Genomic DNA, 26,277 nt, shown 5'->3' on the forward strand with positions numbered 1-26,277 from the left:
TTCTTATATAGCCCATAGGAAAACAGCTCTGGATAAACAGCTGTTACTTTTGGAAGCTCAGCTACGTCAAGCCAAGTGTCTGCTACTCAAAGCTAATATGACACAAAACAGAGAATATTAATTATATGTCTACTCAAGCAGTGATGAACTCTTCAATCCATCAGTGTACTGCTAAAAGCCTCTTGTATTATCAATTTAGGATTTTTCAATATGACAACAAAACAGGCAAATTTATGGCCAATCTAATTAAACTCAACAGAGGGTCCAAATACATCTCCGTGTTGAGAATGGAGAAAGGCCATGTCACTGACTCTAATCCAGAAATTCTTCATAGCTTTTGAGCTTTTTATACTCATTTATATTCTTCAGAAGGCTGAGATGCAGATAAGTGTAAACCTTTTTTGTGAGAAGGTAAAGATTCTCACATTTATGGTTGATCAACTGCAGTGGTTAAATAGACCTATCTCCACTGATGAGATTTCAGCAAGCATTCATCAAGCTAAACAATTCAGGGCTCCAAGGCCTGATGGTTACAGTATGGAATCTTTTAAGACCCTTATAGAGCAACTATCAGGTCCACTAAGCTCTGTTTTTAATGCTTTGATAGTGAGGGGACAGTTTCCAGAACAAACCAATATGCCACACATTGTAGTGTTACCGAAACCAGGGAAGGACCCTCTTGCCGGCCATCCATTGCTCCTACCATGTGACAGGGGCTGACCAATGGCACCGGTAGCCCCTGTGACATAGAAAGTCAAAGGCTATTGGCGCCATTTTGAATACCGGAAGCTGAGGGTGTGAGTGCAGGAGATAGCTCCCGGACCCCCCCCCCCCCCCCGCTGGACCACCAGGGAATTTTGGTAAGTCTTGGGGGTGGTCAGGAGGGTGGGGGGTTGTACTTAATTCAATTTTAGCCAGGAAACGAATAAGAATTAATGCATGTACGTATCGGGGGCCCCCCTTGCCGAATGCAACGTATCTGTCCCCTGACAAATACGAATCCCGAATGCAACGTATGAAATCCCTCTGCACATCCCTACTGTCTCATATGCTGGATGTGGAAGGTCATCTACTTTTCTTTGAAGAATTGCAGGCATGTTTTGGATTGTCTGATAAACTGTTTTTCTCCTATGCCAAATTACAACATTATGTTAGAACGCTGCCTTCCCTAGCATTGCAAGTCTCCATAGTAGATAAGTTTGAGGATTTTTTTCTTTTTGAGGATATTAAGCATTTATCTTTATCTAAACTCATTAAGGCGCTTTTACATATTGAGGTGGAGGATTCTATGATTATTTCAGCCGCCAGATGGAGTAAGAAAGGATATTTCAGGTTCAACCACTGGTTCTAAAGTTTAATTTTAAACATCTGACAGAGGTGTCTGTTCTAATGTCTTATATATTGAAATGCAGTACAAACTTCTCAGACATACTTTGTGTTCCAACATTTAGCATAAAAAGCTAAATTGTTTCCTACTAATATATGTATAAAATGTAATAGCAGTGTTAACTACCTGTCTTTTGCTTTTTAGGAATAGCCACTCATTCATGCATTTTGGGGGAAGATTCTGTCCTATTTGGAGCAGCTGATGGACCAGTCTATCCCGCTAACTCCATTAACTTTACTTTTTGATAGTTTCCTGACTTTATCAGTTTGGGGCACCTGCAACCGTATATTGGTCCGAAAGCTAGTGCAGTGGGGAAACGTTTGATTCTAATACATTGGAAAGATTCTGAGGCTCCCTCCTTTTGGCATTGGAGGAATCGTTTCCACAAAATGATGTAGATGGATAAAAGAAAGAAAACAAAAATGGTAAGAAGTAGTAGTTGTTATTATATTTAACTTTGTTGTAAATATTTGCCACACACAATCCAAAAGCTAAACCTAGTGCAAAGGCACAAACCCAATTTTTCCAAGCGGTTATTATTTATAATTATTGATTATGGTACTTACGGCATGGGATATCACAGATCTGAATGGGGAAGGAATGGTTTACATCTGTCCTCCAGCCCTAGTTAAATACAAAAGGATTCACACCATGCAGTCATCACAATGCATCAGCTATTAATTCCTTAAATGTATTATGGGACTGTATTAAGAAGAAAACTGATTCACAGCTTTGCATTAATAATTGAATCCAAACATTAATTTTTACAGTCAATAGAAAATGCTATATTAATATATAAATATATATATATATATATATATATATATATGGATAGATAGATATATTTACTTATTTATAAAACAAACCTGGTTAAGGATAATTTTCAAAGCCCTTTAACCAAGTAAATAGCAATTTACACAGGTAAAACAGATTGGCTGAAAATTGCTCTCCTTGGTCTTGCTCTAAGTACACAAAGGCTTCCATAGCGTGCATTCATTGAATTTGGATCAGAAGAGGCACTCCCGTGACCATGTTACATTGGGGGAAGAAAACAGTTGGGATTTTCAAAAGTACACTTACTATTATATCCTCTTTGGCCACCTGATGGCTTTTGGTGTGCCAACTTTGCACTAATTTTGAAATGGAAAAACTGCAGGGAGTTCCCCTTTGAAAATTTGTCATGATGCACTTTGGCTAAAAATGTCCATGCACACCACAAACAATGCAAGCTATCCAAAGCTGCCCTTTTTATAGCTAGTATGGACTTCAAGTCTAACAATACAAAAGCAGAATACTGCCACTGGGAGCCATTAACATTAGTCGGAGTTCTGATTGCCAGTTTTTTGCCCCATCCATATCCGATTCTGGGTTTTCTGCAAAACTTCACATTTTCTTTGGGTTTATGTAATTGTTAACATGTTAACAAAATGTCGGAAGTATTCAGATTTGTGAATCTTTGTATGTAAACTGGGCAAATATGAAGACAAATGTATTTATCAAGTCAAAAAAGAGGGTCAAATTAAAAAAAAAACATAAATATTAAGAATTCCAGTAAATTTAAAAAATATATTTAGAAATCCCCCCAAAAGTCAATGTGTGTTCATTTCAATATTGGTGTGCTCATATGAGTCGTGATTATAATTATATCTTGTATGATAGGATGCAATGGCAATAAAACTTCAGAGATTAATTATCATAACACCTCAGAAATAGTCCTAAACACCAGCATGTTTAATAATATATTTTTAAAAAGCGTTGTATGTCAAAAGACTTGAATACACTTTGACATTTTTTTTTAATTCTAAAACTTTTTCTGAATGTATTGTATTACCTCCCTCAATATAAGGATTGGAGGTAACCTACATGGAGTGGCTGTTACTACCATAAACAACTTGCTGGGCAGAATGAATGGTCCATTTGGTCTTTTTCTGCTGTCATCACTATGGGGCGGATTTTCAGAGCCCTGCTCACCTAAATCCGCCTGGATTTAGGCGAGCAGGGCCCTGCGCGCCGGTGCGCCTATGTTCAATAGGCCTACCGGCGCGCGCAGACCCCGGGACTCGCGTAAGTCCCGGGGTTTGGCGAGGGGGCGTGTCGGGGGCGGGCCCGGTCGGCGCGGCGTTTTGGGGGCGGGCCCGGGGGCGTGGTTACAGCCCGGGGCGGTTCGGGGGCGTGGCCGTGCCCTCCGATCGCGCCCCCAGGTCGCGTCCCGGCGCACTAGCGGCCCGCTGGCGCGCGGGGATTTACGTCTCCCTCCGGGAGGCGTAAATCCCCCAACAAAGGTAAGGTGGGGGTTTAGACAGGGCCGGGTGGGTGGGTTAGGTAGGGGAAGGGAGGGGAAGGTGAGGGGAGGGCAAAAGAAAGTTCCCTCCGAGGCCGCTCCGATTTCGGAGCGGCCTCGGAGGGAACGGGGGTAGGCTTCGCGGCTTGGCGCGCGCCGCCTATACAGAATTGATAGCCTTGCGCGCGCCGATCCAGGATTTTAGCGGATACGCACGTATCTACTAAAATCCCGCGTACTTTTGCTGGCGCCTGATGCGCCAGCAAAAGTACGCCAATTTGTGCGGTTTGAAAATCTACCCCTATGTTACTATATTGCATTTTTTTTATTTTTAAGTTGTTTTTTTTTCATTTGACCATCTTCTTTTGAACTGATACATTTATCTGATCAGTGGCTTTTTGCCCTCCATTTGATTTTGTTGATTTGGTCAAATTTATTTATGTCAAATCACAACCTGTCTGGTTTTGAATCTGAATATCCTAATCTCCCTTCCACAGGTCAAAGCAGAATTCAGATTTAATTTAAACTGACTCACCGCTATCTACAGTATCAACAGGCAAAAATATAGAACTCAAACACACAACACTTTGCAATAGCAATGATTTCATTAATGTTGGGTTGACAAATTCAAAATCTTACTCTCTAAGGGTGTTTCATCTAAGAAATGGCTTTTATCATATTCTGCACAATGTATACCATCATAGAGGTAGATCTTCAAACGATACGCGAGCGCGTACTTTTGTTTGCGCAACAGGCGCGAACAAAAGTACGCTGGATTTTATAAGATACGCGCGTAGCCGCGCCTATCTTATAAAATCCGGGGTGGGCACGCATAAGGGGGTGCACATTCGGCGATCGCAGCGAGGACGTCCACGAGGCAGGCCTGCGCAATCGGCGCCACAGACCCGCCGGGGTAAGGCCCTTTAAATTTACAGCCTCACCCACGAAGGGTCTGCCGCCGATCGTGCAGCATCCGGTCCCGTTTCGCCGTCCTTCCAGCCGCTGTTCACGCCCACAGCCGACACGCCAGCGACGCCCAACCAACCCGGAGAGGCCCTGAGGCACTTTAAATTCCCCGATTGTCGGCGCCGCGCGCCGAGTGTCGCGCGCCGAAGGAGCGCGTCAAAGGGGCCTGCCCCTTTGAGCGCCCCTTCGAGCGTCTCTGCAGAGTGGCACTGCCCTACCCCATAACTGCACTTCTCAGATCAGCTCCCTCAGCACCTTACTAAAATGCAAGACCTATACCTTGGATAGCCCCTACGACAACGTAGCCAAGCCAAACCGTAGGCAAGGAATATAGTGGCACATTACAGGTAGCATCCCTCCAGTGTCTACCCCTCCGTTTCCTGGTGCCAGAGTGTTCCTATGTCATATGCTAGCAGCCACTCGCACAGAAAATAATCGTCTGCTGTCCCCCCACCCTGTGCTCTTCCGTTTGTGCATGCCCTATCCCTGCCATCTAGACTACTGTATTTGATAACAGCCATGTACTTGTCAACTGCAATGTTCTTGATAACCACTGTATTTGATAACTGCTGGATTTAGGATAACCACCTCTACTGTATTTGAAAATTTTTGTACACCTCTCTATTACCACACTCTATCAATTGCTGTGACTCATAGTTCTCCTCTTCCTCTCCCTTATACACTGGAATTCGTTCCATCAAATATTTCCAATCATCCCTCTCTCCCCCTTCCACACATTCACCATTTTCTCACCTGATTCAGTGCATTCTATAATCTGAAAGATAAGAACCTCCTCCTATCTCTCTCATCAGCACCCAATTCCATTCATACACTACATCCTAACACCCATTCAGCATGCATCAATACCAAATCACCATTCTCAAATACAACAAATGAAGGCCCAACTCTCCCCAATACCCACGGCATTACTCACATCTAAAAACCATCCTCCCTTCCATGATCTCCCCCCCTCTCACCCAAATCATTGGTCTTACCACTCTCTCTCTTGTTCTCCTCAATGCCCAGTCACTAAACAAAAAAACCCCTCTACTCAATGACCTACTCATAGACCAAAATCCGGATATCTGTGCCATAACAGAGTCCTGGCTTAAGGAATCTGATACGGTTCTCCTTAATCAGCTCCCTTCTGATACATACGACATTTTTTCTATCCCCAGGGCAAAAAAGAAAGGAGGTGGTTTACTTTTAGCCATCAAAAAAAAATTCAATATGATTCTCCTCCCCATCCCTCCCCCACCTAAAATTGAAATAGGACTGTTCAAGTCCCCCTCTCTACAAATCTGTCTCGTCTATGCCCCCCCAGGAACTCTACATAGCAACCCGTCAATCCTTATAGAATACATCGCTAAGAACATCTCTATCGACACCCCAGCAATCATATTAGGCGATTTCAACTTACATGTTGATAGCTCCCCCCGGACCCCATCATGTGACGCTATACTCGACTCACTAAATGCTCTTGGATTCAAACAATCCATTGATTTCCCTACTCACAAGGCAGGCCATACCCTCGATCTCCTCTTTACTAATGCCCTCATTCAAACTGACCCCCCCTCCCAAACACCCATCCCTTGGTCAGATCATCACCTTATCAATGCTTCTCTCTCCATCAAGATACCCACACGCCTCGATAACACAAATAAAACTATCCACTACAGAAAAAATTGTACTAGAGATGACCTTATTTCAGCAGTCTCAAACAATCTTGATCACTTAGACCTCTCCAACGCTGACACAGCACTGGCTTCATGGCATGACATTACAAATAATATAGCCAATTCCACATGCCCCCTACAAGCCAAACTCATCTCCTCACAAAACAACAACAAAAAGAAACCTTGGTACTCCCACGAACTAAAAAACCTCAAACAACAACTTCGAAAATCCGAAAAGATTTGGCGCCATGACCCATCTCATAAACATTTGGCACAATTCAAATCCTCCCTACACCTGTATAAAGAAAAACTTAACAATACAAAACGAGATTTCTTCGCTAACAAAATACACCAATTCCAATACAATCCTAAAGTGCTATATGAGTACGTTAACTCTCTTACCAAGTCAGCAGCTTCTGACGTCCCAGATGACGTAGCCAAATCTAAATGTAAAGAACTTGCCACATTTTTCCAAACCAAAATAGACAAGTTGATATCCAGGTTCACCAATGCATCATCCACTCCCACCCAACAATCTGAACCCATCTGCAACCAAATTAAGACTAGAAATAACACTAATATTCTATCTTCTCTATCATGCACTTCTACACTAGAAATAGAAATTCTCATTAAAAAAGCCAAACCCTCCACCCATCCAACTGACACAATACCCACCAAACATCTCCTCGCAATACCTAACCTCATTGCTAAACCCTTAACTAACATCATCAACCTGTCCATTAACTCAGGAAAGGTACCTGTCCCCCTTAAACAAGCAATCGTCAAACCTATTCTAAAAAAGCCTAAACTAGACCCCTCTGATCTAGCCAATTACCGCCCCATTTCCAATCTCCCTTTCATATCCAAACTCCTTGAAAAAACCGTTAACAAACAACTTACCGACTATCTCGATGACAACCACATCCTTGCACCTTCTCAGTACGGTTTTCGAAAATCTCATAGCACCGAGACTCTTTTACTCTCTCTGTCAGATCATATACTCAAAGGCTTTGAGAAAGGACAATCTTATATCCTTGCCTTTCTTGATATCTCCTCTGCATTTGATACCATCAGCCATTCCATTCTCCTACAGCGATTAACTGAAATTGGCATCACAGGTGTTGCTCTCAATTGGTTCAACTCCTACCTTAGTAACAGAGATTTCAAAATTCAGTTAGGAAATCATATCTCCAAGGCCATACCCCTCAAGCAAGGTGTCCCACAAGGTTCATCCCTCTCCTCAACCCTTTTCAATATCTACATCTTACCCCTCTGTTACCTCCTTTCTAGCCTCAACCTCCCTCACTATATATACGCTGACGACGTACAGTTGCTCATCCCCATTACCGACTCTCTTTCAAAAACCATGGATATCTGGAAAGATACCCTTCAATCCATAAACAATCTCCTATCTTCCATCCACTTAGCCCTCAATACCACTAAAACTGAAATTATGCTTATCTCACCCCAAAACCAACTGAACCCCTCTCTTCTTTCACACATCCCATTTGCTCAACAAGTCCGAGATCTGGGTATCATTCTCGATGGCCACCTCACACTGAAGAAATTCATCAGTAGTATAATAAAAGATGGATTTTTTAAACTTCACACCCTTAAAAAACTTAAACCTCTACTTCATCCCCCTGACTGCCGTACGGTTCTACAAACCATTATCTTTGCCAAAATCGACTATTGTAATTCCCTTCTCCTCGGACTCCCCAACAATGCCATCCACCCCCTTCAAATACTACAAAATACAACAGCCCGGATTTTGACCAACACTCACAGACACGACCACATCACACCGGTCCTAAAAGATCTACATTGGCTTCCCATAGCCTCCCGTATACAATATAAGGCTCTCTCACTCGTTCATAAGGCCTTGTTCAATCCTGAAATGAATTGGTTCAATGACACCCTCCGATTTCACCAAGCCAATAAACCCACTAGACACATTCATCTCGCCACCATGCCCACCACCTCACCCAAACTTTACAAATTAACCTCCACGAGAGCCCGTGCATTATCTATCGCCGGGCCTATTCTCTGGAACACAATGCCAGTTGAACTTCGCCAAGAAGAATGCTCAAAAACCTTCAAGCGCAAGCTCAAGACCTGGCTCTTCACCAAAGCATATACTTAAAGTCCCCGTGCTCTCATCTACACCCTCCCTTCTCTGTCCCCCTTGACTTGGTTTTTCACTATAAGCGGGTGAGCCCCCGCTTGAACCGGCTTCTACCTAAGCTTACACCATTCCTCTTCTCCCTCCCTCCTGTGTTACCCTTCCCCCCTCCATTCCCTACCTCTCCCCCTCCCCTTCTCACCTCACCTCTCCCCTTCCCTGAACTATTGTTATTTTATATTATTCCCTATAATTGTACATTTTGTATATACCTGCAATCTTCGCTTACAATAATTTACTAATCTAATTTTATTCTTCTGTCACTTCTTCCCCCCTTTTTTCTCTGCTTTTACTATCTTGTAATCATGTTATTCTAATTTTAGTTTAATGTTTTATTTCCCCTTCCTTTCCTCTTGCTCTAGTTTTTATGTTCCAATATTTTTTAATTGTATTATGTTAAACCTGTTCGATGTAAAGCGCCGTCACTGGCACTAGTTTCTTGTTACGCTGTGAACCGATGTGATATCTTTGATGAATGTCGGTATATAAAACCGTTAAATAAATAAATAAATAAATAATAAATTTGTGCAACCTGCGCGCGCTGAGCCCAGCGCGGCCTGCCTGTTCCCTCCGAGGCCGCTCCGATTTCGAAGCGGCCTCGGAGGGAACTTTTCTTCGATCTCCCCCCACCTTCCCCTCCCTTCCCCTACCTAACCCCCCCCCCCGGCCCTATCTAAACCCCCCCCTACCTTTGTCGGCAAAGTTACGCCTGCTGAAAGCAGGCGTAACTTTGCGCGCGTCGGCCGGCAGCCCCGCTCCGTCCTCCGGTCCCGGGGGCTGGTCCGGAGGACTCGACCACGCCCCCGGGCCCGCCCCTGAAACGCCGCTGCACGCCCCCGAAACGCTGCGTCGTTTCGGGAACGCCCCCGGACACGCCCCCTCCCTCCCCTTTTCAAAAGCCCCGGGACTTACGCGTGTCCTGGGGCTTTACGCGCGCCGGCAGCCTATGCAAAATAGGCGCGCTGGCACACGAAGGCCCTGCTCGCGTAAATCCAGAAGGATTTACGCGCGCGGGCCTTTTAAAATCCACCCCATAGAGTATAGTAATTCATGTAATTTGCAAGCCAAACAAGGGTGTTTTTCTATATAAAAACCTACCTGAATACAGATATCTGAGCCACATATCTCTGATGAAATATTAAGACTCACTGAATCCAAATTTCCCTACAAAAGAAAAATATAGGAGAAAATTACTACAATACAATGTCCATGTGCATGAAAGAAATTAATTTCTTTAGAAGTTTAAAAGTTGCTAGATTTGCTTTGTTGAAAATTTTGCAAGAGAGTTACAATACATACAGTATTTTATAAAACAGAGTAGATATATTCTTAATGGCTACTGGCATTACCAGGGTAAAGAGATATCTTGACAGTAGAATCAATGAAGGTCTCTAATTCTTAATTCTAAATTAATTCTTAATTTTAAATTAATTATAATTAATCATGCATTTAAATTAATTAATTAGATTAATTCTTAATTTTAATGGCTCTTAATTCTGGTCCTCAGGTCACCCCAAAAGATCTGGTTTTCAGGATAACAAAAATATATATCTAAATGAACCCCAGTTCATAAACCAACAGAGAAACTTTGTGAATATTCATAGAGGTCAACCTGAAAACAAGACTTGCTGAGGACCATTGGTTTAGAACATCCACAGTTAAGGCTGAATTTAACACCCCTTTCTCCCCTCAGTACAGTGCTGCAGTGGCTATCAAGGTGCAGTTATGGAATCCTGAATCTACTTTCATTTAGTGCACTTACTGCAGTTTATGCAATGACCAAACCATCTGGCTGAGCTCTCAACATGTCTTTATTTAACAGTATGACATGACATTATATGCACTAGCTTTCGTTTGTATTTGCCTTTCCCAAAATTGTATACAGATGTTACATTAAAGCTTGACTCCTAACTTGTTAAATGTTATTTTCTAGTATACATTTCCATATGTACAGAATCCCAGACTTTATATTTCCATTGGGACAGTTCACTATTTTTTAATTTTATCTTTATTGATTTTCATTTCATTTAAGTAATAACTCTTACTTACAGAAAAAATAAAGGAGTTAGAGTTACATAATCCATATACAGATATATTACGAAACAAAACATTACATCTTTATTTAATCTTCATAGGTAAACTTCAAACATCTTCTATCACTCATACCCCTTTCTTTAAAGGAAATTTGGTGAGGGGGACAGAATTTTCAGGAGTTAGAAAGGAAATATATCGTACATTAATATAGACTCAACGTATCCTCCTGCCCTCTATCTATATTATTAATTTTCACGGGTCAGATCTTTATTAAGGAAGGGGTAGCTATGTTCCTTGCGTATAAAAAAGATTTCAGTTGTTCCGGTAAGAAGAAAATAAATGATTCACTTAAAGAGAAACTATAACCTAAAGAAACAACTTGAGATTTCAGGGAGAGAAATTCCCTCCTTCTCTCTTGAGTCACTCGGGTAAAATCTGGGTATATTCCAACTGTTGAGAAAGAAAGCTAGCAGAGATATTTTAAAAATATCTCTGCTAGCTTTCTTTTTTCTCCTATATTTTTCTTTTGTAGGGAAATTTGGATTCATTATTTGATAACATCATGCTCAGACATAAGCATAATTAACAAAGTGGCTCATTCATACACTTCTTCTGAAGAGCTTTCCAAAAATTGTGTTAGATTCTCTAAAACCTCCGAGTGTTTCTGTATATTTCTCCTATTATTTATTTATTTATTTATTTATTTATCGTTTTTTAATATACCGTGGCACATAATGCACATCACCTCGGTTTACAGCAAACAGTAATTCAGCCTGGCGCCCCCCCAATACACAATTTTAAATTATGCATTTATAACATATTTTACATGAAAAATTACATTCTGAGGTTAAATTAATATATACATTGTTGTGATAATTTCATGCACTGTTGTGATGCCAACAAGAAAACTTTGCATCTTGGAATTCATATTATGATGTTTTGGCATGGTCCTCCCGTATCAGCACAGTACTATCTGCCAACACTCAAAGAAAAAGAATACCACAAATATTACACCAGAATCTAAAATAGCAATACACCTCCTATCAGGAAAACAGAACAGGCCAAGCTACTACAGATCCCTACAGAGAAACCACATGCTAAGAATGCTTCATCTCAGACTTTGCATGCAGAACACAAACCCTCACCAATTACAGAATAAAACCACATAAAGTATAAATAGAAATGTGCAGACAAAAACTGAACTGTAAAATGCATCACGCCAGACTCTACAGTGCCAATGGAAAAACAAAAATCACCATTCCTCATGAAACAATCAATAAAATCAAGATATATAAATCATTAATCATAATAGTAAAATCATACTAATAAAATAATTTCAAAACAGCTGATGAATAGAATATCCAATAATTAAAGACTCATGCAAATTTTGAAAGCTTTACCAAACACCAATAAAATAATTCAAAACAGCAGACAGATCACATACTACCCATTAATTAAAATGGTAGTCAATCAAGAAAAATGAACTTAAAAAGCCACCTTTAATTACCCTCGCTAGCAGTTCTCCTACTCCTTTCCCTTGTAGGCCATACCAGAAGCAGCAGTAGCTGCTGAAGCTGTCCTCACGGTCCTCTTCCTTACGGACCACAACTAGTCTCTTCTCTCTCTCACAAACACACACCAGTCACATCCTCAGGACCAGTTTTTCGTCTTTCACACACCAATCATCTCCCCAACCAGTCTCTCTCTCTCACACACACAAGCACACACATACCAGTCATCTCCCTGATCAGTCTTTCTCACACATACACACGTCACCTCTCTGGCCAGTCTCTCTCAATCACACAATGTTCTCGCTCTCTCTTACACACAGGCTTTCAAACATACACATGCTCTCTCTATTTCACTTACACACAAGCTCTCAATCGCACACATGTTCAATCTCACTTATAAACAGGCTCAATCATACACATGCCACCTCTCTCTCACAGCCACAGCCAGCCAAAAACATGCTCCATCTCTCTCTCGCACACACATCATACACACACACAGAAGCACCCTCCCTGTCTCACACCACACAGAAGCACCCTCCCTGCTCACATACACACCACACACAGACACAGAAGCACCCTCCCTGCCTCACATACACACACACACACAGACACAGAAGCACCCTCCCTGCCTCACATACACACCACACAGACACAGAAGCACCCTCCCTGTCTCACACTGCACAGACACAGACGCACCCTCCCTGATTCACATACACACCACACAGACACAGAAGCACCATCCCTGTCTCACATACACGCCACACAGACACACACAAAGGCCCCCAGCTGAACAGCTTGTCTCCGACGGCAGCTGACAGCGCCAATCTTCTTTTCTTTGGCTCCCACCGGCCTGGTCTCCAGCAGGCGGCGGCTGGCAGCAACGTCACTCTCCCAGGTTCTAGTGGCGACACAGGCTTTTCTTCACTTTCTTCAGCTGCCGCTGGCTTGGGCTCCAGTGGTGGTGCACAGCCCCTTCTGCTTGGGCTCCAGCAGGGACTTGCGGCCCCTCTTCCATTCTTCAGCCCTTGCAGGCCTCTCTTCCAACCCCACATGGCTGTCTTGCATCTGTGGCAGGATGGCTCTGCTGTGGCCCCGCAGGTTTCTCTTCGTGCCGCGCGCCAGCAGACCCTGTTCTTCGCTTTGGCTGGGAAGGCCACTGGTGCCAGGGGCAGATTGGCCCACCGGGGGAAGCCTGATTCCTCCAATAGGGCAATCCACCCCTGGCACCAGTGGCCTTCAGCCCCTACCATGTGACAAGGGCTACCAGTGCCATTGGTTGGCCCCTGTCACATGGTAGGGGCTAAATGCCACCGGCGCCATTTTGGTTAGTGGCAGCCCCGGTTAGAGGGCCCCGGGAGCGGCAGATTGCTCCCAGGCCCTCCACTGGACCACCAGGGGGGGGCGACAGGAGGGTGGCACTCGGGGGGGGAGGCAAGGTGAGGCGGGGGCTGGCAGAATTTTGAAAGGGCATTTTTTGCCCTTTCAAAATTCTGCCGCCTGCCGCAGCACCCCTAAATCTTGGCGCCTAGCTCACCTAGTGGTTTCTCTAGCCCTGGTGCTTGACCTCCCCTGTAGTTTTTCTCCTTGGTAGGGCCACTGAGTCTTCTTTTGCTGGCGAGACCCAGCCTCCCTACCAGCCTGGGTGGGGTCACCACTCAACAGGAACTGATTTGGCAGAATAAGACAATCTTAGTGCATCGATCTGCATATCGTTTCAATAAAATGTCTTCTTTTGCTTGTGGTGCATGACTTCCCCATCAAGTGCTTTCTTCCCAGTTGGGCTAGTGTTCTTCTTTTGCTGGTGGTGCTCAGCCTCCCTGTCAGCCACACTCCTCCTCACCAGTTGCTGTCCTCCTGGGTGGGCTGGGTCTTCTTCTATTGGCAGGGCCTAGCCAGGAGGACAGCAGTTAGTCCCACCAGCCACTGCCCTCTAGTGGTGCCAGTGTGCAGTGGGGCTAACTTGTGGGGGTGGGATCCCCACTGGCACCGCATAGGACTCTCTTCTTGCCAGCGGAGTGTGGTAACCCCACAGGTACCTTATCTAGGTACTTTTATTTGACAGGGTGGTTTATTGCAGTTTCCAGTTCAGTTTTGGTCTGCACATTTCTATTTATACTTTATGACCTCTTTATTCTGTATTTGGTGAGGGTCTCTCTATGTTCTGCATGTGTGACCAAAGTGAAGTATTCTGCTGGTTTGTTTCTGTGTAGGGATCTATAGCATCCTAGCTTGTTCTGTTTTCCTAATAGAAGGGGTACTGGTGTTTTAGGGCTTAGCGTTGCCTTTTCATAGGTAGGAATGTTACTGGCATTATTTTTTTTTTTTAATTTAGAGTCTTTTTTATACCGAGGTATAGCAGGGAGCCTTCACCCCGGTTTACAGAAAAGATAGTGCTGTTTTGGTTTAGGGAGTTTTACTCTATTGTAATTTTTTTAATTCAGTTTACTTATGAGCTTTCTGTGGGCCAAGCCAAAACCCAACACTTGTTAAAATAGGCCTAATACTAAATGGATTCCAAGTGTCTTTTTGCAGGGTTTTCTATCTGGCACTACAGCAGTACATGTAAATATAATATACATGTTGTTAGTGATATTTTTACCTCAGAAGAATGTACTTTGAATGTCCTTTTTCACGTAAAATTAGAAATGTCTAATTTTTAATTGTTTTTGTTGGGGGAGGAACAAGGCTTTAAGGTTCACCTAGGACACCTAATACCCTTGCACTGGCCTTGAGAATGTTCCACATACATACCCCCATCATTCAGCCATCTCCCACTTCCCTAGAGCACAGATGCTGGGGAAGAGTGGGAGACAGGTGATAGTATTCTGGGGCGTGTGGCAGGGCTGCCAGCTTCCTAGAAATATTACCACTGACACTCTATTTACCACTCCTTTGCGAACTCTGACCCCTACCTCCCCCCTTCCCCAGCATTTCAAATCACCGAATGGTCCAGACTCCAAGGGGAACCTCTCCCTTTGCCTTCTCACTGTTTGACCTGTGCCGTGCCTTGGGGTGAATGCCATCTCATCCCTCGCCTCAGGCAGCAGATTGAACTAATCCTCCCCCTGGTGCGGCTGTAGAATGACGTTAATGAATGAGGTTTTCATTCCCTGCTAGACTGACTATGACAACCCACAAAGTATGCAGTACAGTAACTTCTGAGAAAAGCAGTGCACACTAACCACATGGAGAGAAGGAAGTTTCTGAAGATTTTCACACAGAGGAAATTGAGTCCTGTTGCACACAGCCACAGAAAATGTTGCCTGTGTCTGTGACGTGAAGATCACTTGCACTTGCTGTTTTGTCACTTCCATTTTCATGTTCCAGCCTGAAAGTGGAAGGGAAGGAAAGTTGATTGCTGGTAGTAACCCTAACATTCACTTTCATAGGACTGTGTGTACATTATGCTAACAGTTTATTTTATTTTATTTATTTATTCTATACCGGTGTTCGATTTTACATATCACATCGGTTTACAATCAACCAAAAACTGCAGGAAATAAGGCGTTTCCTTTGTCTAATACATTGAACAATTGTAACATGGAATTGGTTAACAAAGGATATGAATGGAACATGGAAATGGTTAACGAGGGAGAGGAACATTAATGGAGGTCAAAGTGAAAGGAATTCTTATCATGTTGTAGTCAGGCGTAGGATTTACGTCTTATAGTTAGGACAAGGTGGAAGAGCTTCTATTTTACAGTGGTCATGCCCAGAAATAATATCTCACATTGGAGTCTCAGTGGTAATATCTTACATTGGAGTCTCAGTGTTCAGTGAAAGGTTAATAGACTATCTTACATTGGAGTCTCAGTGGTCAGTGAGAGGTTAATAGAATAGTAAGGGTGTATGTCCGGTTGATAAGGGGCTGGCTGTTGACATTGCACACCTTATATCACTTCTCATAGTTGAAAAGTACAGCAAACACTCAGATAGCATTTTATGAGATATTATTTTAGTCTTCATGGAACAAACTGCCAGGAAGCACTGGGAGAACTCTTACGAGCTGATGCAATATCTGCGCACGTTAAAGGGGCACGCAATCATGAGTGCCCGCTCCCTTACTGCGCGTCGATCCACCTCTCCGGTTCGTCCAGTGCTGCATGCAAATGGGCTCTTGTGGTAAAACTGAGGCGCTAGAGGAAATTGTGTGCCCCTAGCGCCTTCTCAGAAGTGGGCGCCCAGGAGAGGTGGACAGGGCTGGTTCTATAATGAGGCAGGGTGAGGTGGCCACTTCAGGCGGCAAGATTTTGAAGTGGAAAAATTTTCCCTGAAACCTTCCTGCCTCATCCGCCTCACCCTGACATTATTATGCCTTTTTTTTTCTTGGCACAAGAGAAGAAGAGGGGCTGCTGGCACTGCAGCCCGAAGAGAAACCTACAGGGCCGTGACAGAGCCATCCTGGCCGGCAGCGGCTGAAGAATGAAAGAGGCGCTGCGAGCCGCTGCCAGAGCCCAAGCCCCGGCTGAAGAAAAGGAAGAAGAGCCGCCGCCGGAGCCCAAGCCGGTGATGGTTGAAGAAACGGAAGAGAAAAGCAATGCTGCCCCGTCAAAAGTAGCAGCATGGTAAGCGTGGCTGTAGTAAGTGGAAAAGCAGCACAACCCTGCTGGCAACATTGCTGATTCTGACAGAGCCGCACTGCTTTTTCATTTACTAAGGCCACGCTTACCACACCGACAATTTTGGCGGGGCCGTGCTGCTTCGGAGAAGGAGGAGCGCCTCTGCCTGAAGTAGTCCAATGCTGGCCCGGCCCTGTGGCTAGAAGTCGTTCTCTTGGCCATGGAGGCTGAAGAAGGAAACTGCTGCTGCCTGCTAGGTGAAGGAGGAAGTGAGTGAGAGAGAGCATGTGTGCGGGAGAGTGAGAGAGAGCGTGTGTGCTTGTGTGAGGGAGAGTGAAAGTGTGTGTTTGTGTGCGGAGAGAGAGCATGTATGCTTGTGCGTGGGACAGTGAAAGCATGTGTGCATGTGTGTGGAAGAGTGAGAATGCATGTATGCTTGTGTGTGGGAAAGTGAGGGACAGTGAGAGAATATGTGTGCTTGTGTGTGGAAAAGTGAGAGACCGCATGTGTATTTGTGTGTGGGAGAGTGAGAGAATATGTGTGCTTGTGTGTGGGACAGTGAGAGAGTGTGTTCTTATATGTGGGAGAGAGAGACAGCATATGTGTTTGTGTGTGGGAAAGTGAGAGAGAGCATGTGTGCATGTGTGTGGGAGAGCGAGAGAGAGCATGTGTGTATGTTTATGGGGGAGTGACAGACAGCATGTGTGTGTCTGAGAGGGAGCATGTATATGCACAACGACCCCAGTTACTCTCTGTCTGCTAATCCATGACAATTTCAGGGCATCTGGAAATCAAAAGATCCAAGGTATGGATAACAGAGTTTTTTTTTAAATCCTCATTTTAATTGTTGGGTGTTATTTGATGTATCTGTTTTGAAATATTTTATTGATGTTTGGAAGATTTTTATATGAGTTTTTTTCTCGGCACAAGAGAAAATTATTGAATGTTATTCTATTCATTAATTGTTTTGAATTATTCTTTTTATTGGTATGGTTTTACTAATTTTATTTTATGAGGAATGTTACATTTCTGTTTTTTACATTGTTGCAGTATATACAGAATTTGGCTTGTTGCAGTTTCCAGCTCAATTTTTGTCTGTACAATTCTATTTATATTGTATGGTCTCTTTATTCTGTATTTGAGGATCTATCTGTGTTTTGCATGTGTGACTGAAGTGAGTTATTCCATTAGTGTGTAGTTTCTATGTAGGGATCGATGGCAGCTTGACTTGTTCTGTTTTCCTAATAGGGGGATTACTTAGAGACCACCTGGCCTCTTAAAGGGCCAAGGGTGGCTCCCAGCTCCGCGGCACGCCCTGATTGATAGCAGGATATAACCCGCAATTGGACACATATTTTGGACGCTCGTCCATATCTCCCGATGCAAAACGGGGATTAGCGCGTCCAAAACGCATGTCCTATCGCAGGCGTAGGTAATAGCGCTCATCACATGCAAATACATGTTGATGAGGCTATTGATTCACCCTCCATGCAAAATAAATGTAAACGCCTGGTGCACATTTTTACTCTCAAAAATTAACACCAGCTTTGGAGCTGGCATTAAATCTTGAGGAGCCCAAAATTTGTACAGAAAAGCAGAAAATACTGCTTTTCTGTTCTTCCTCCGACTTAATATTGTGGCGACATTAAGTCAGATGGAAAAAAAAGCTAGAAATGTCCCCCCCAAAAAATTTGCCGGCGGTCAGGTTAGGAAAACAGATGCTCAATTAATGAGCGTCCGTTTTCCTAACCCGTGGCTGTGCGCAGGTTAGGAAAACAGATGCTCTAAAATTGAGCGCCTGTTTTCCTAAGTGGCTGACAGCCACCTCCAGGGGCAGCTCAAGGCAATCTGCTGCCTGAGGTGAAGGATGAAATGGCACCCTCTTAGACAGGTAAGAAAAGGAGCCAAGTCAGAGCATTTCCAGGGCAGGCTTTTAAAATTTAGCTGGGTAGCATGATATTCAGTACTATGTGGCTAAATTTGGGCAGACAACGCTATCCATGCAAACAGATGGCCTACACCTATCTGCACAAAATTGGTCTGGGTAGATTTAGCAGAATATTCAGCAACACTTTTAGCTGGATAAGTACTGCTGAATTTCCAAAGATAACCAGGTAAATTTACCTGGCTATCCTTAGCCTCACCATGGCTTTTAAATATTGAGCCACTTGGTATTTATTTTATATACAGTATCTTGAAGTACAGTCCTAGAACTGGAATGCAGTGACATAACTGCCACATCTCAAAACTGACGCATCATCAATGGCATGACAACCGTCAGCACATCTCGGCCAAGAAAAATAAAAGTCCAACACAGCAACAGTAAGCTTAACAGCTGATGAGGTTTTGTTTGCATTTGAGATTTTTAAAAGTGAGATCCAGGTACTGTACTCTTGCCAGTGGAGTCTAGTAGCTGAGTGAAAAGCTATAATACCAGAGAATCAAGACTCTTTGGAAAAGGTGCTTTGCAATGATCTGACTGACCATGGTGCAAATATTAAATATTCTACAATATGAAATACAACATGGTAGGTGTTAATATGGTGGCGTCTCTGCACAATCATAAGGGAAGGGGTTTTCGGGTCCACTTTGTGGCTCTACCATTGACCTTCTCCCCATTTATGAGCAAAAAGGATATATCCTATATATCAGTGTTTCCCAACCCTCTCCTAGAGACACACCTGGCCTGTCAGGTTTTTAGGATTGCCATACATTGTCTCCAACGTATGCAAATCTCTCTCATGCATATTCATTATGGATATCTAGAAAAACCAACTAGTTAGCTGTGCCTCCAGGAGACGTTTAGGAAACACTGCTATATATTATGGCATGGCTTTGGTTATTTTGTTTATTTTCACTACAATATTTTCATTATAGGTGCATTCTGGCTCTATGGTACATACATTTGTACAAGCTATGTTGCAGTTAAGCAAAATATACTCTGAATCAGTGGCGTAGCCATGGGTGGGCCTGGGTGGGCAGGTGCCCACCCAACTTAGACCCAGGCCCACCCAACTGGCACCGGAACTGCAAGGCTGTCGCGGGATCCCATCCCCGCGACAGCGAACAAGAGAACCCACGCCTCACGCGCCATCACGGCACACGTGGGGCAGCGCTGCTGCGGCCTTATGGCCAACCGGTCTTCCTGTTCGGGGGGGAGCGGAAGCGCCGCGCGCAGCTTCCGCTTCCTCCCCCCAATGCAGGGAGATCAGCTGCCTCTCCTGCTGCCACCCGTTCTCCTGCTATCTTCGGACCAAACGGCCCGCCGAATTTCCTGTTTGGGGGAGCAGAAGCGCCGCGCACAGCTTCCGCTTTCTCCCCCAAAGCAGGAAGATCAGCTGCCTCTCCTGCTGCCACCGGCCTCCTGCTATCTTCGGGCGTCGGGCCGTACTGCCCGCCGATCTTCCTGCTTGGGGGGAGGGAGGAAGCGGACGTTGTGCGCTGCGCTTCTGCCGCCCCCCCCCTGACAGGAAGTTCGGACGCCCGAAGATAGCAGGAGTCCGGTGGCAGCAGGAAAGGCAGCTGATCTTCCTGTTCTGGGGGAGAAAGCGGAAGCTGTGCACGTGCTTGAATGTGTATGTGTGGATGAGAATGGGAGTGTGTGTGGGTGAAAACTGGAGCCTGGGTGTGTATGTGGGTGAGAATGGAAGCTTGAATATGTGGGTGAATGGGAGCTCGAATGTGTGTATGTGTGGTTGAGAATGGGAGCCTGGGTTTGTGGGTGGGTGAGAATGGGAGCTTGAATGTGTGTATATATGGGTGAGAATGAGAGCCTGGGTTTGTGTGGGTGGGTGAGAATGGAAGCTTGAATATGTGGATAAGAATGGGTGCTTGAATGTGTGTATGTGTGGGTGAGAATAGTACCTTAAATGTGTATATGTATGGATGAGAATGGGAGCTTGAATATGTGTGGGTGAGACTGGGAGCATGGGTTTGTGGGTGAGAATGGAAGTCTGGGTTTATGTGTGTGGGTGAGAATGGGTGCCTGGATGTGCGTCTGTGTGTGCATAAGAATATAAGCCTGGGGAGGGGTGAGAAAGTGAGAACTTGAATGTGAGCTTGTGGGGGGGGGGGGGGAGAGCATATGAGAGTGAGAGCTTGAGTGTGTGAGAGGGAGTCTGTGAGAGAAAGCGTGTATGTGTGTGTGTGTGTGTGTGTGTGTGTGTGTGTGGAAGGGAAGAAGACAGTAATAGAAGAAAGACACTGAAAAGGAATTAGGAAATGAGCTATAAGGGAAAAAATGGGAAAAAGAGACCAGGACCAACTGATTAGAAAAATACAAAGATCAGACAACAAAGGTAAAAATATATATCTATATTTTGAGATGTTAGCAATTTAAATATAAGCAACACAACCGCTCTCTCAAAATTTATGGACAGGTAGGAGCCGTGTATAAAATCGTAATAATAAGAAGGCTAAAGTACCACAAATCACCGTGAATTATGTTTGTATCATTAAGTAAACCTCATACTTAGGCGTAGATGTGAATGCTATGCTGCATAATTTGGCATTATTTATCAGTAAAAAAACTAGTAGACCTGCATGCCTACAGCCCACCCATGTTAACCTTGTGCCCACCCAAAAAATCAATTCTGGCTACGCCACTGCTCTGAATATACTTGATCAGTTTCCAATGTTAAGAGGTAGTTGAAAAGCTTGTAAAACAATTTATGCAATTTCCGTTTTAATAGTAATTCATTCTGGCTTTCTTTTAAGCACCATTAAAAAGATACAATTCACAGTTGTAGCCGTTACTCATAGCAAAATCATAAAATGCAATTGTAATTGTTCAGACTGTCAGGCTGCTGGCTCAACAAATATCTTCTGCTGCACAACAGGATGCCTCATAACCATGTGTTGCTACTAGAGAAAGGTCAAACCAGTTTGCATATATTTAATCTGCACTTATTGTAGCAATATTGTTAATCAGAGGTGAAGGATCAATGCACGGGTAGCCACAAACAGGCCAGGTTTTCAGAATATCCATAATGAATATGCATGAGATCTATTTGCATGCACTGCCTCCATTGTATGCAAATCTGCCTCATGCATACTCATTGTAGATATCCTGAAAACCTTGGCTGTTTGTGGCTTTCAAGGTCAGGAGCTGGCCTGGATAAATGTCAAAATGTTAATAGGCATGACAGAATCACATTACCTTGCAGTTTTGCTCACCAGGAAATTATATGCAAGAACTGAAACACCAAGTACAACATATTCCAAATGAAGGGAGGAAAAATTAAAAAGTTTTACATGTGTAAACTAAACACCATATTTACTCACATAAAAAATGTGGCTTGATTATTGTCCCCTGCCACTTAAGGCATTAAAAAAAATGGCGTTAAATTAGGAAAGTGAAAACATACACAGAGATTGAATTTCCTCTGTGCATACTTTTTGGCACATAATTTGCACCTGCTTCCATGCAGATGCAAAGTATACATGTACTTTTGTTTCCACATTGTGTGCATCAGCCACTTTTTAAAATGGAAACTCCTTGGGAAGCTTCCCTTAGAAAATGACCTTGCAATCCCTCGGGACTGCATGCTCTGTGAGTATAGTATACTGTATACAATGTTACATAAAAAATAATTTAATCATTTCCTTTATTCAGTTGTTTCAAAATATAACTCACTTTCTCTCTGACTGTTTTAATATTCCTTACATCGCCGCAAAGTCTGCAAGAACAATGTACACCCATTTTCAAAGTGCTATATGGCGTTTTTGCATGCAAAATGAGAGAGAGAGAGAAAAAAATGCCCTCACACTAAATAGGTATTTATATCTCTAAGGGAGGCCCACCTAGTAATTCGAGGTGAGGTTTAGGTATTAGTGTAGGGGTTAGGGGCCACTTTGACATTCAAAGTGAGACGTACGAACAGAACAGTGGTCTCTTGTGAAGATTTGATGACCTTTGGAGTGAGGAAACTCTCCCAAAGATGAGCTTTGTGCAATGTTCTCTCAACCTAGCTTGATGTTACCCAGGAAGAGAGTCCATCAAGCTAGGTTGAGAGAACATTGCACAAATCTCATCTTTGGGTGAGTTTCCTCACTCCGAAGGTCATCAAATCTTCACAAGAGAACACTGTTCTGTTCGTACGTCTCACTTTGAATGTCAAAGTGGCCCCTAACCCCTACACTAATACCTAAACCTCACCTTGAATTACTAGGTGGGCCTCCCATAGAAATATAAATACCTATCTAGTGTGAAGGTATTACAGTTAGGTGTTCTCTCTCTCTTTCTCTCTCCCCCTCTCTCTCTCTCCCCCTCCCCCTCTCCTCAACCAATTGGCTAAGAATTGGTTAAACTGTTTTGTGTACAGAAATTGTTATATTTATTTACCTGGGAAACGTCCATTAGCAAATGGGCATCGAACCCAGGAGCCATGCTGAGTTGTGAACTAAAAGGAAGGAAATCATTTAGAAATGTAATTTAAGCAACTGAATGCAAATCTGTTTTTAAACAATTTAGGCCATCAAATAGAACACAAGTTGACTCAGTTAAATCATTTTAATAGTTTGCACATTTTGCATACCAAACTTTAATACAAATGAATCATGACGTTCCATATATCCACTTCTAAATCATTTTCTATCTTTCCTGCCAATGATTTACTATTTGACTGGATGGCAGGAAAGCTGTAAATCATTTTCTGCGGTGTATATAATACTCATATACAAGTGCATGCCACACTAATATGGTTGTGCTATTTTTATAAGCGACTACTGTATATTTATAGACATGATAGCTTTTTAACCATACAAGGCATACTGAATGTGTTTTTAAAAATGATGAAAAACTCTATGTACGCTGTTATTAAAGTGTCAGTAGCATCCAGGTGTGCCTGTTGCACCCCACAGAGCAGGATTTACTGAATATTTCACTTCTTTACTAGAAAAAGCAGATTAAGACAAAATGCCATGTTTTCCTATGGGTTCTACAGGTACAGGAGATAAAATGATTTGTCCAAGGCCAGACAGATTTAGTGACAGAGGGGAGTCCTAAGATAATGTCACAGGACCTCTCATGACTCATAACTCAATGTTTTAACCAATAAATCACTGTTCTCCCTTATGAGGTGCCTTTGGCCATTCAGGTGACAGCACAAGCTTCTCGTAAGACCATCAAGGATTGTGACAAAAGAATCCTGGAGTTTTCTCAAAGCTATTTTTTCTCACAGAATTCACAAAATTAAATCCCTACTTCACGGTGTCAAATTAGTTTCAATAGAGTCAATTTTAAAACAGGGCAGCGTGCCTATATTAGCTGAATAAATTTTGGCCACTAAGGTTAAGCTGATTTTAAATTGAATTTATTCAATTATATTTTCAGCTGAAAATCATCCCAAATCTAGCTAACTAAAACTTAGCCAGCTAGATTTAGGATGCTCAAACCTTGGCATCTAAATTTTACCAGCGAGCACTGAAAATCACCCTTATTTGACTATGTCCAATCATAGACTCACCTTCTCATCCTTTCCAAGTGGGCGACCTCCCAACCCACTCAAACTTTTTATACATGTGGCACAATTCTCTTCCTTCCTTCCCACCCAATTTGCAAATCTGGCAGTGGTTGGCTGACTGCTCTCCTCCCCCTAAGATCCCCTTCCCTCCAGTCCAAACATAAAAAAAGTGCTGCCCCATCATCTTCCCAATCTGCCCTTCCACTGGAGTTTAAAAAAATAAGGTCCTGAATCAATTCCCAATGCCTCCCACATGTTAGGCCTTAAAAAGTGTTCCATCCAGTCCCCCTACCATTCTGACTCCTCCCTCCATCCCCAGAACACCCCAAAGTCTCCCCAAGATGAACCGGGAGCAGGTAAGTTTGCATCCTTTCAGTTCAGCTGGGAAGCTTTTGGGAGATATTTTTAGGGCTTTCGTTGGGTGGGAGAGGGGGTTAGGGTGGGAAAAATGAGGGGAATTGATTTTCATAAATTTGGTGGGGATAAGAGTACCTCTCGACACCAAGACATTTTTTATTCAGGTGGATGGGATGGGGGATGGAAATAGCCCCAGTATATTTTTTTATTTGGGAGGGGGGATTCAGAGGCTGTTAGCTCCAGTGCATTTTTATCTAGGAAGGTGGGTGGGAGGGGGATGAATAATGGGCTGTTGGTCCTGCTATATTTTTTTTTTTTAGAAAGGCAGGTAGGAGGTGGGAGGAAGGGGCTGTGAGCCCCATTATATTTTCAATTCGGGAGGACAGGCAGGAGGGAGGAAGAAAGGACTGTCAAGCCCTGCATGTTTTTTGTTTTTCTTTTTGGTATATTCAGGTGGGCGGGAGAAGATGTAGCCAGCTAGCAATTAAGTTTAGGGACATAGTCTGAGCACCCTAATTCTAGCCGGCTACATTTTTAACCAGCTAAATTTAGGACAGTTTTCAGCTGAAATTCTAGCCCACTAGATTCAACTGAAAATCAGCTTAACTTCCACATAGCCAGCCAAAATTTGGTCAGCTAAGGGTCACATTCAGTAAAGCTTTTCTCCCATTTTGTGTCTATGGGAACTCTCAATGAATCAGTTACTAAGGGGGTCATTTTCTATAGCTTTCACACGCGATAGCTAGATCGGGGCGGAGTCGGGGCGGCATCGGCACCAGAAGGGGAGAGGTCAGGGCAGCACCGGGGCGAATGCAGCAAAGACATCACTAACGGCGAAAAGGTAAGGCCCCTTATCGCCGCCAGTAACATGCCCAATAGCGCCACCTTTCACGGTGGCGCTATTGGTTTGCGTAAGCCGGCAGCGATCGCATCGCGGTGGTGTGATCGCTGCCGGCTTTCGCAGGCCCGCCCCCTGCTTCGCCCGCCCCCAGGTACCACGCGATTCACTAAGGCCTACGATTTTTGAAAATCCAGGCCTAAGTTTGGTGTTCAGGCATTTTTTGAAAACTGGCTTCTTTTGCCCACTTTCACCTAATTTGCCATATTTGGCAACCTGTGTCGCCTCCAGCTTTTAGTGATTATTTTTATCTGCCGGTCTAGTTAAATACAGCCTCCTTTCTGGCCTCAAATGAGGTTCTTTAACTAGCTGGTCCGATAGTAGTGGATTATCTTATAGTGAATACTGTTTTCCTACAATCCATGTGAACAACTCACAAAACTAGATCTATGTATTCATTCCAGAAGGAGAGAGACCATATTATTCTTGAAAGGGCTAATTATTACAATCAAATCTTTTCATGGCTTCTTGTACAATACATAAGAGTGTAATAATTTGTACCCTTTCACATACTTGTAACACAAGATCATGACACATTTAAGATTATCTGAGCTCAAGACCCCATCTTGCTCCATAGGCTGGCCAAGGCAAATGTGAAGTGAAATTATAGGTGTCACACCCACAATCCTTACAATCAATCAGCCCTCTAATAGCATGTGCTAAGGCTTTATCATGACCCCTCAATGTTTACTGTTGTTAGGTAGTATAGTTGCTTTAGTTAAGAGACAATATACATGCCTCAGAATCCCTTTCTGCAAGGTCTGTGGAGTCAGCCTGTAATCTCAGAGAAGAGGCTCTTATGGTGAAAAAATAAACTGGGAAATATATTTTCAAATTTATGTGTAATTTGTTTTAGTGATTGCTTCAAGATTTATTCATCTTTGCCTAGGCTTAGGGGAAATATGTCCTCAGCACGTTACATTCATTATTTAGTGATTTTGCTGTATTGCTTGTAATGTACAT

General features: G+C 43.4%; 1 protein-coding gene across 2 annotated transcripts in view; it reads right to left on the bottom strand.

Moving 5' to 3' along the window:
* The window catches only part of IL17REL (interleukin 17 receptor E like), a 142,328-nt gene that overhangs the window by 21,701 nt on the left and 94,350 nt on the right, over window positions 1–26,277 (bottom strand). For both annotated transcript variants that reach the window (XM_029616471.1, XM_029616472.1), the window contains exons 12-15: window positions 22,940–22,997; window positions 15,220–15,365; window positions 9,591–9,656; window positions 1,954–2,011 (exon numbers count right to left, since the gene is read on the bottom strand). In XM_029616471.1, the coding sequence (XP_029472331.1) occupies window positions 1,954–2,011; window positions 9,591–9,656; window positions 15,220–15,365; window positions 22,940–22,997 (328 nt within the window). The remainder of the gene's footprint in view (window positions 1–1,953; window positions 2,012–9,590; window positions 9,657–15,219; window positions 15,366–22,939; window positions 22,998–26,277) is intronic.

Source organism: Rhinatrema bivittatum, chromosome 9 (assembly GCF_901001135.1).
Source record: "Rhinatrema bivittatum chromosome 9, aRhiBiv1.1, whole genome shotgun sequence".
NCBI classification, from domain to species: Eukaryota; Metazoa; Chordata; class Amphibia; order Gymnophiona; family Rhinatrematidae; genus Rhinatrema; species Rhinatrema bivittatum.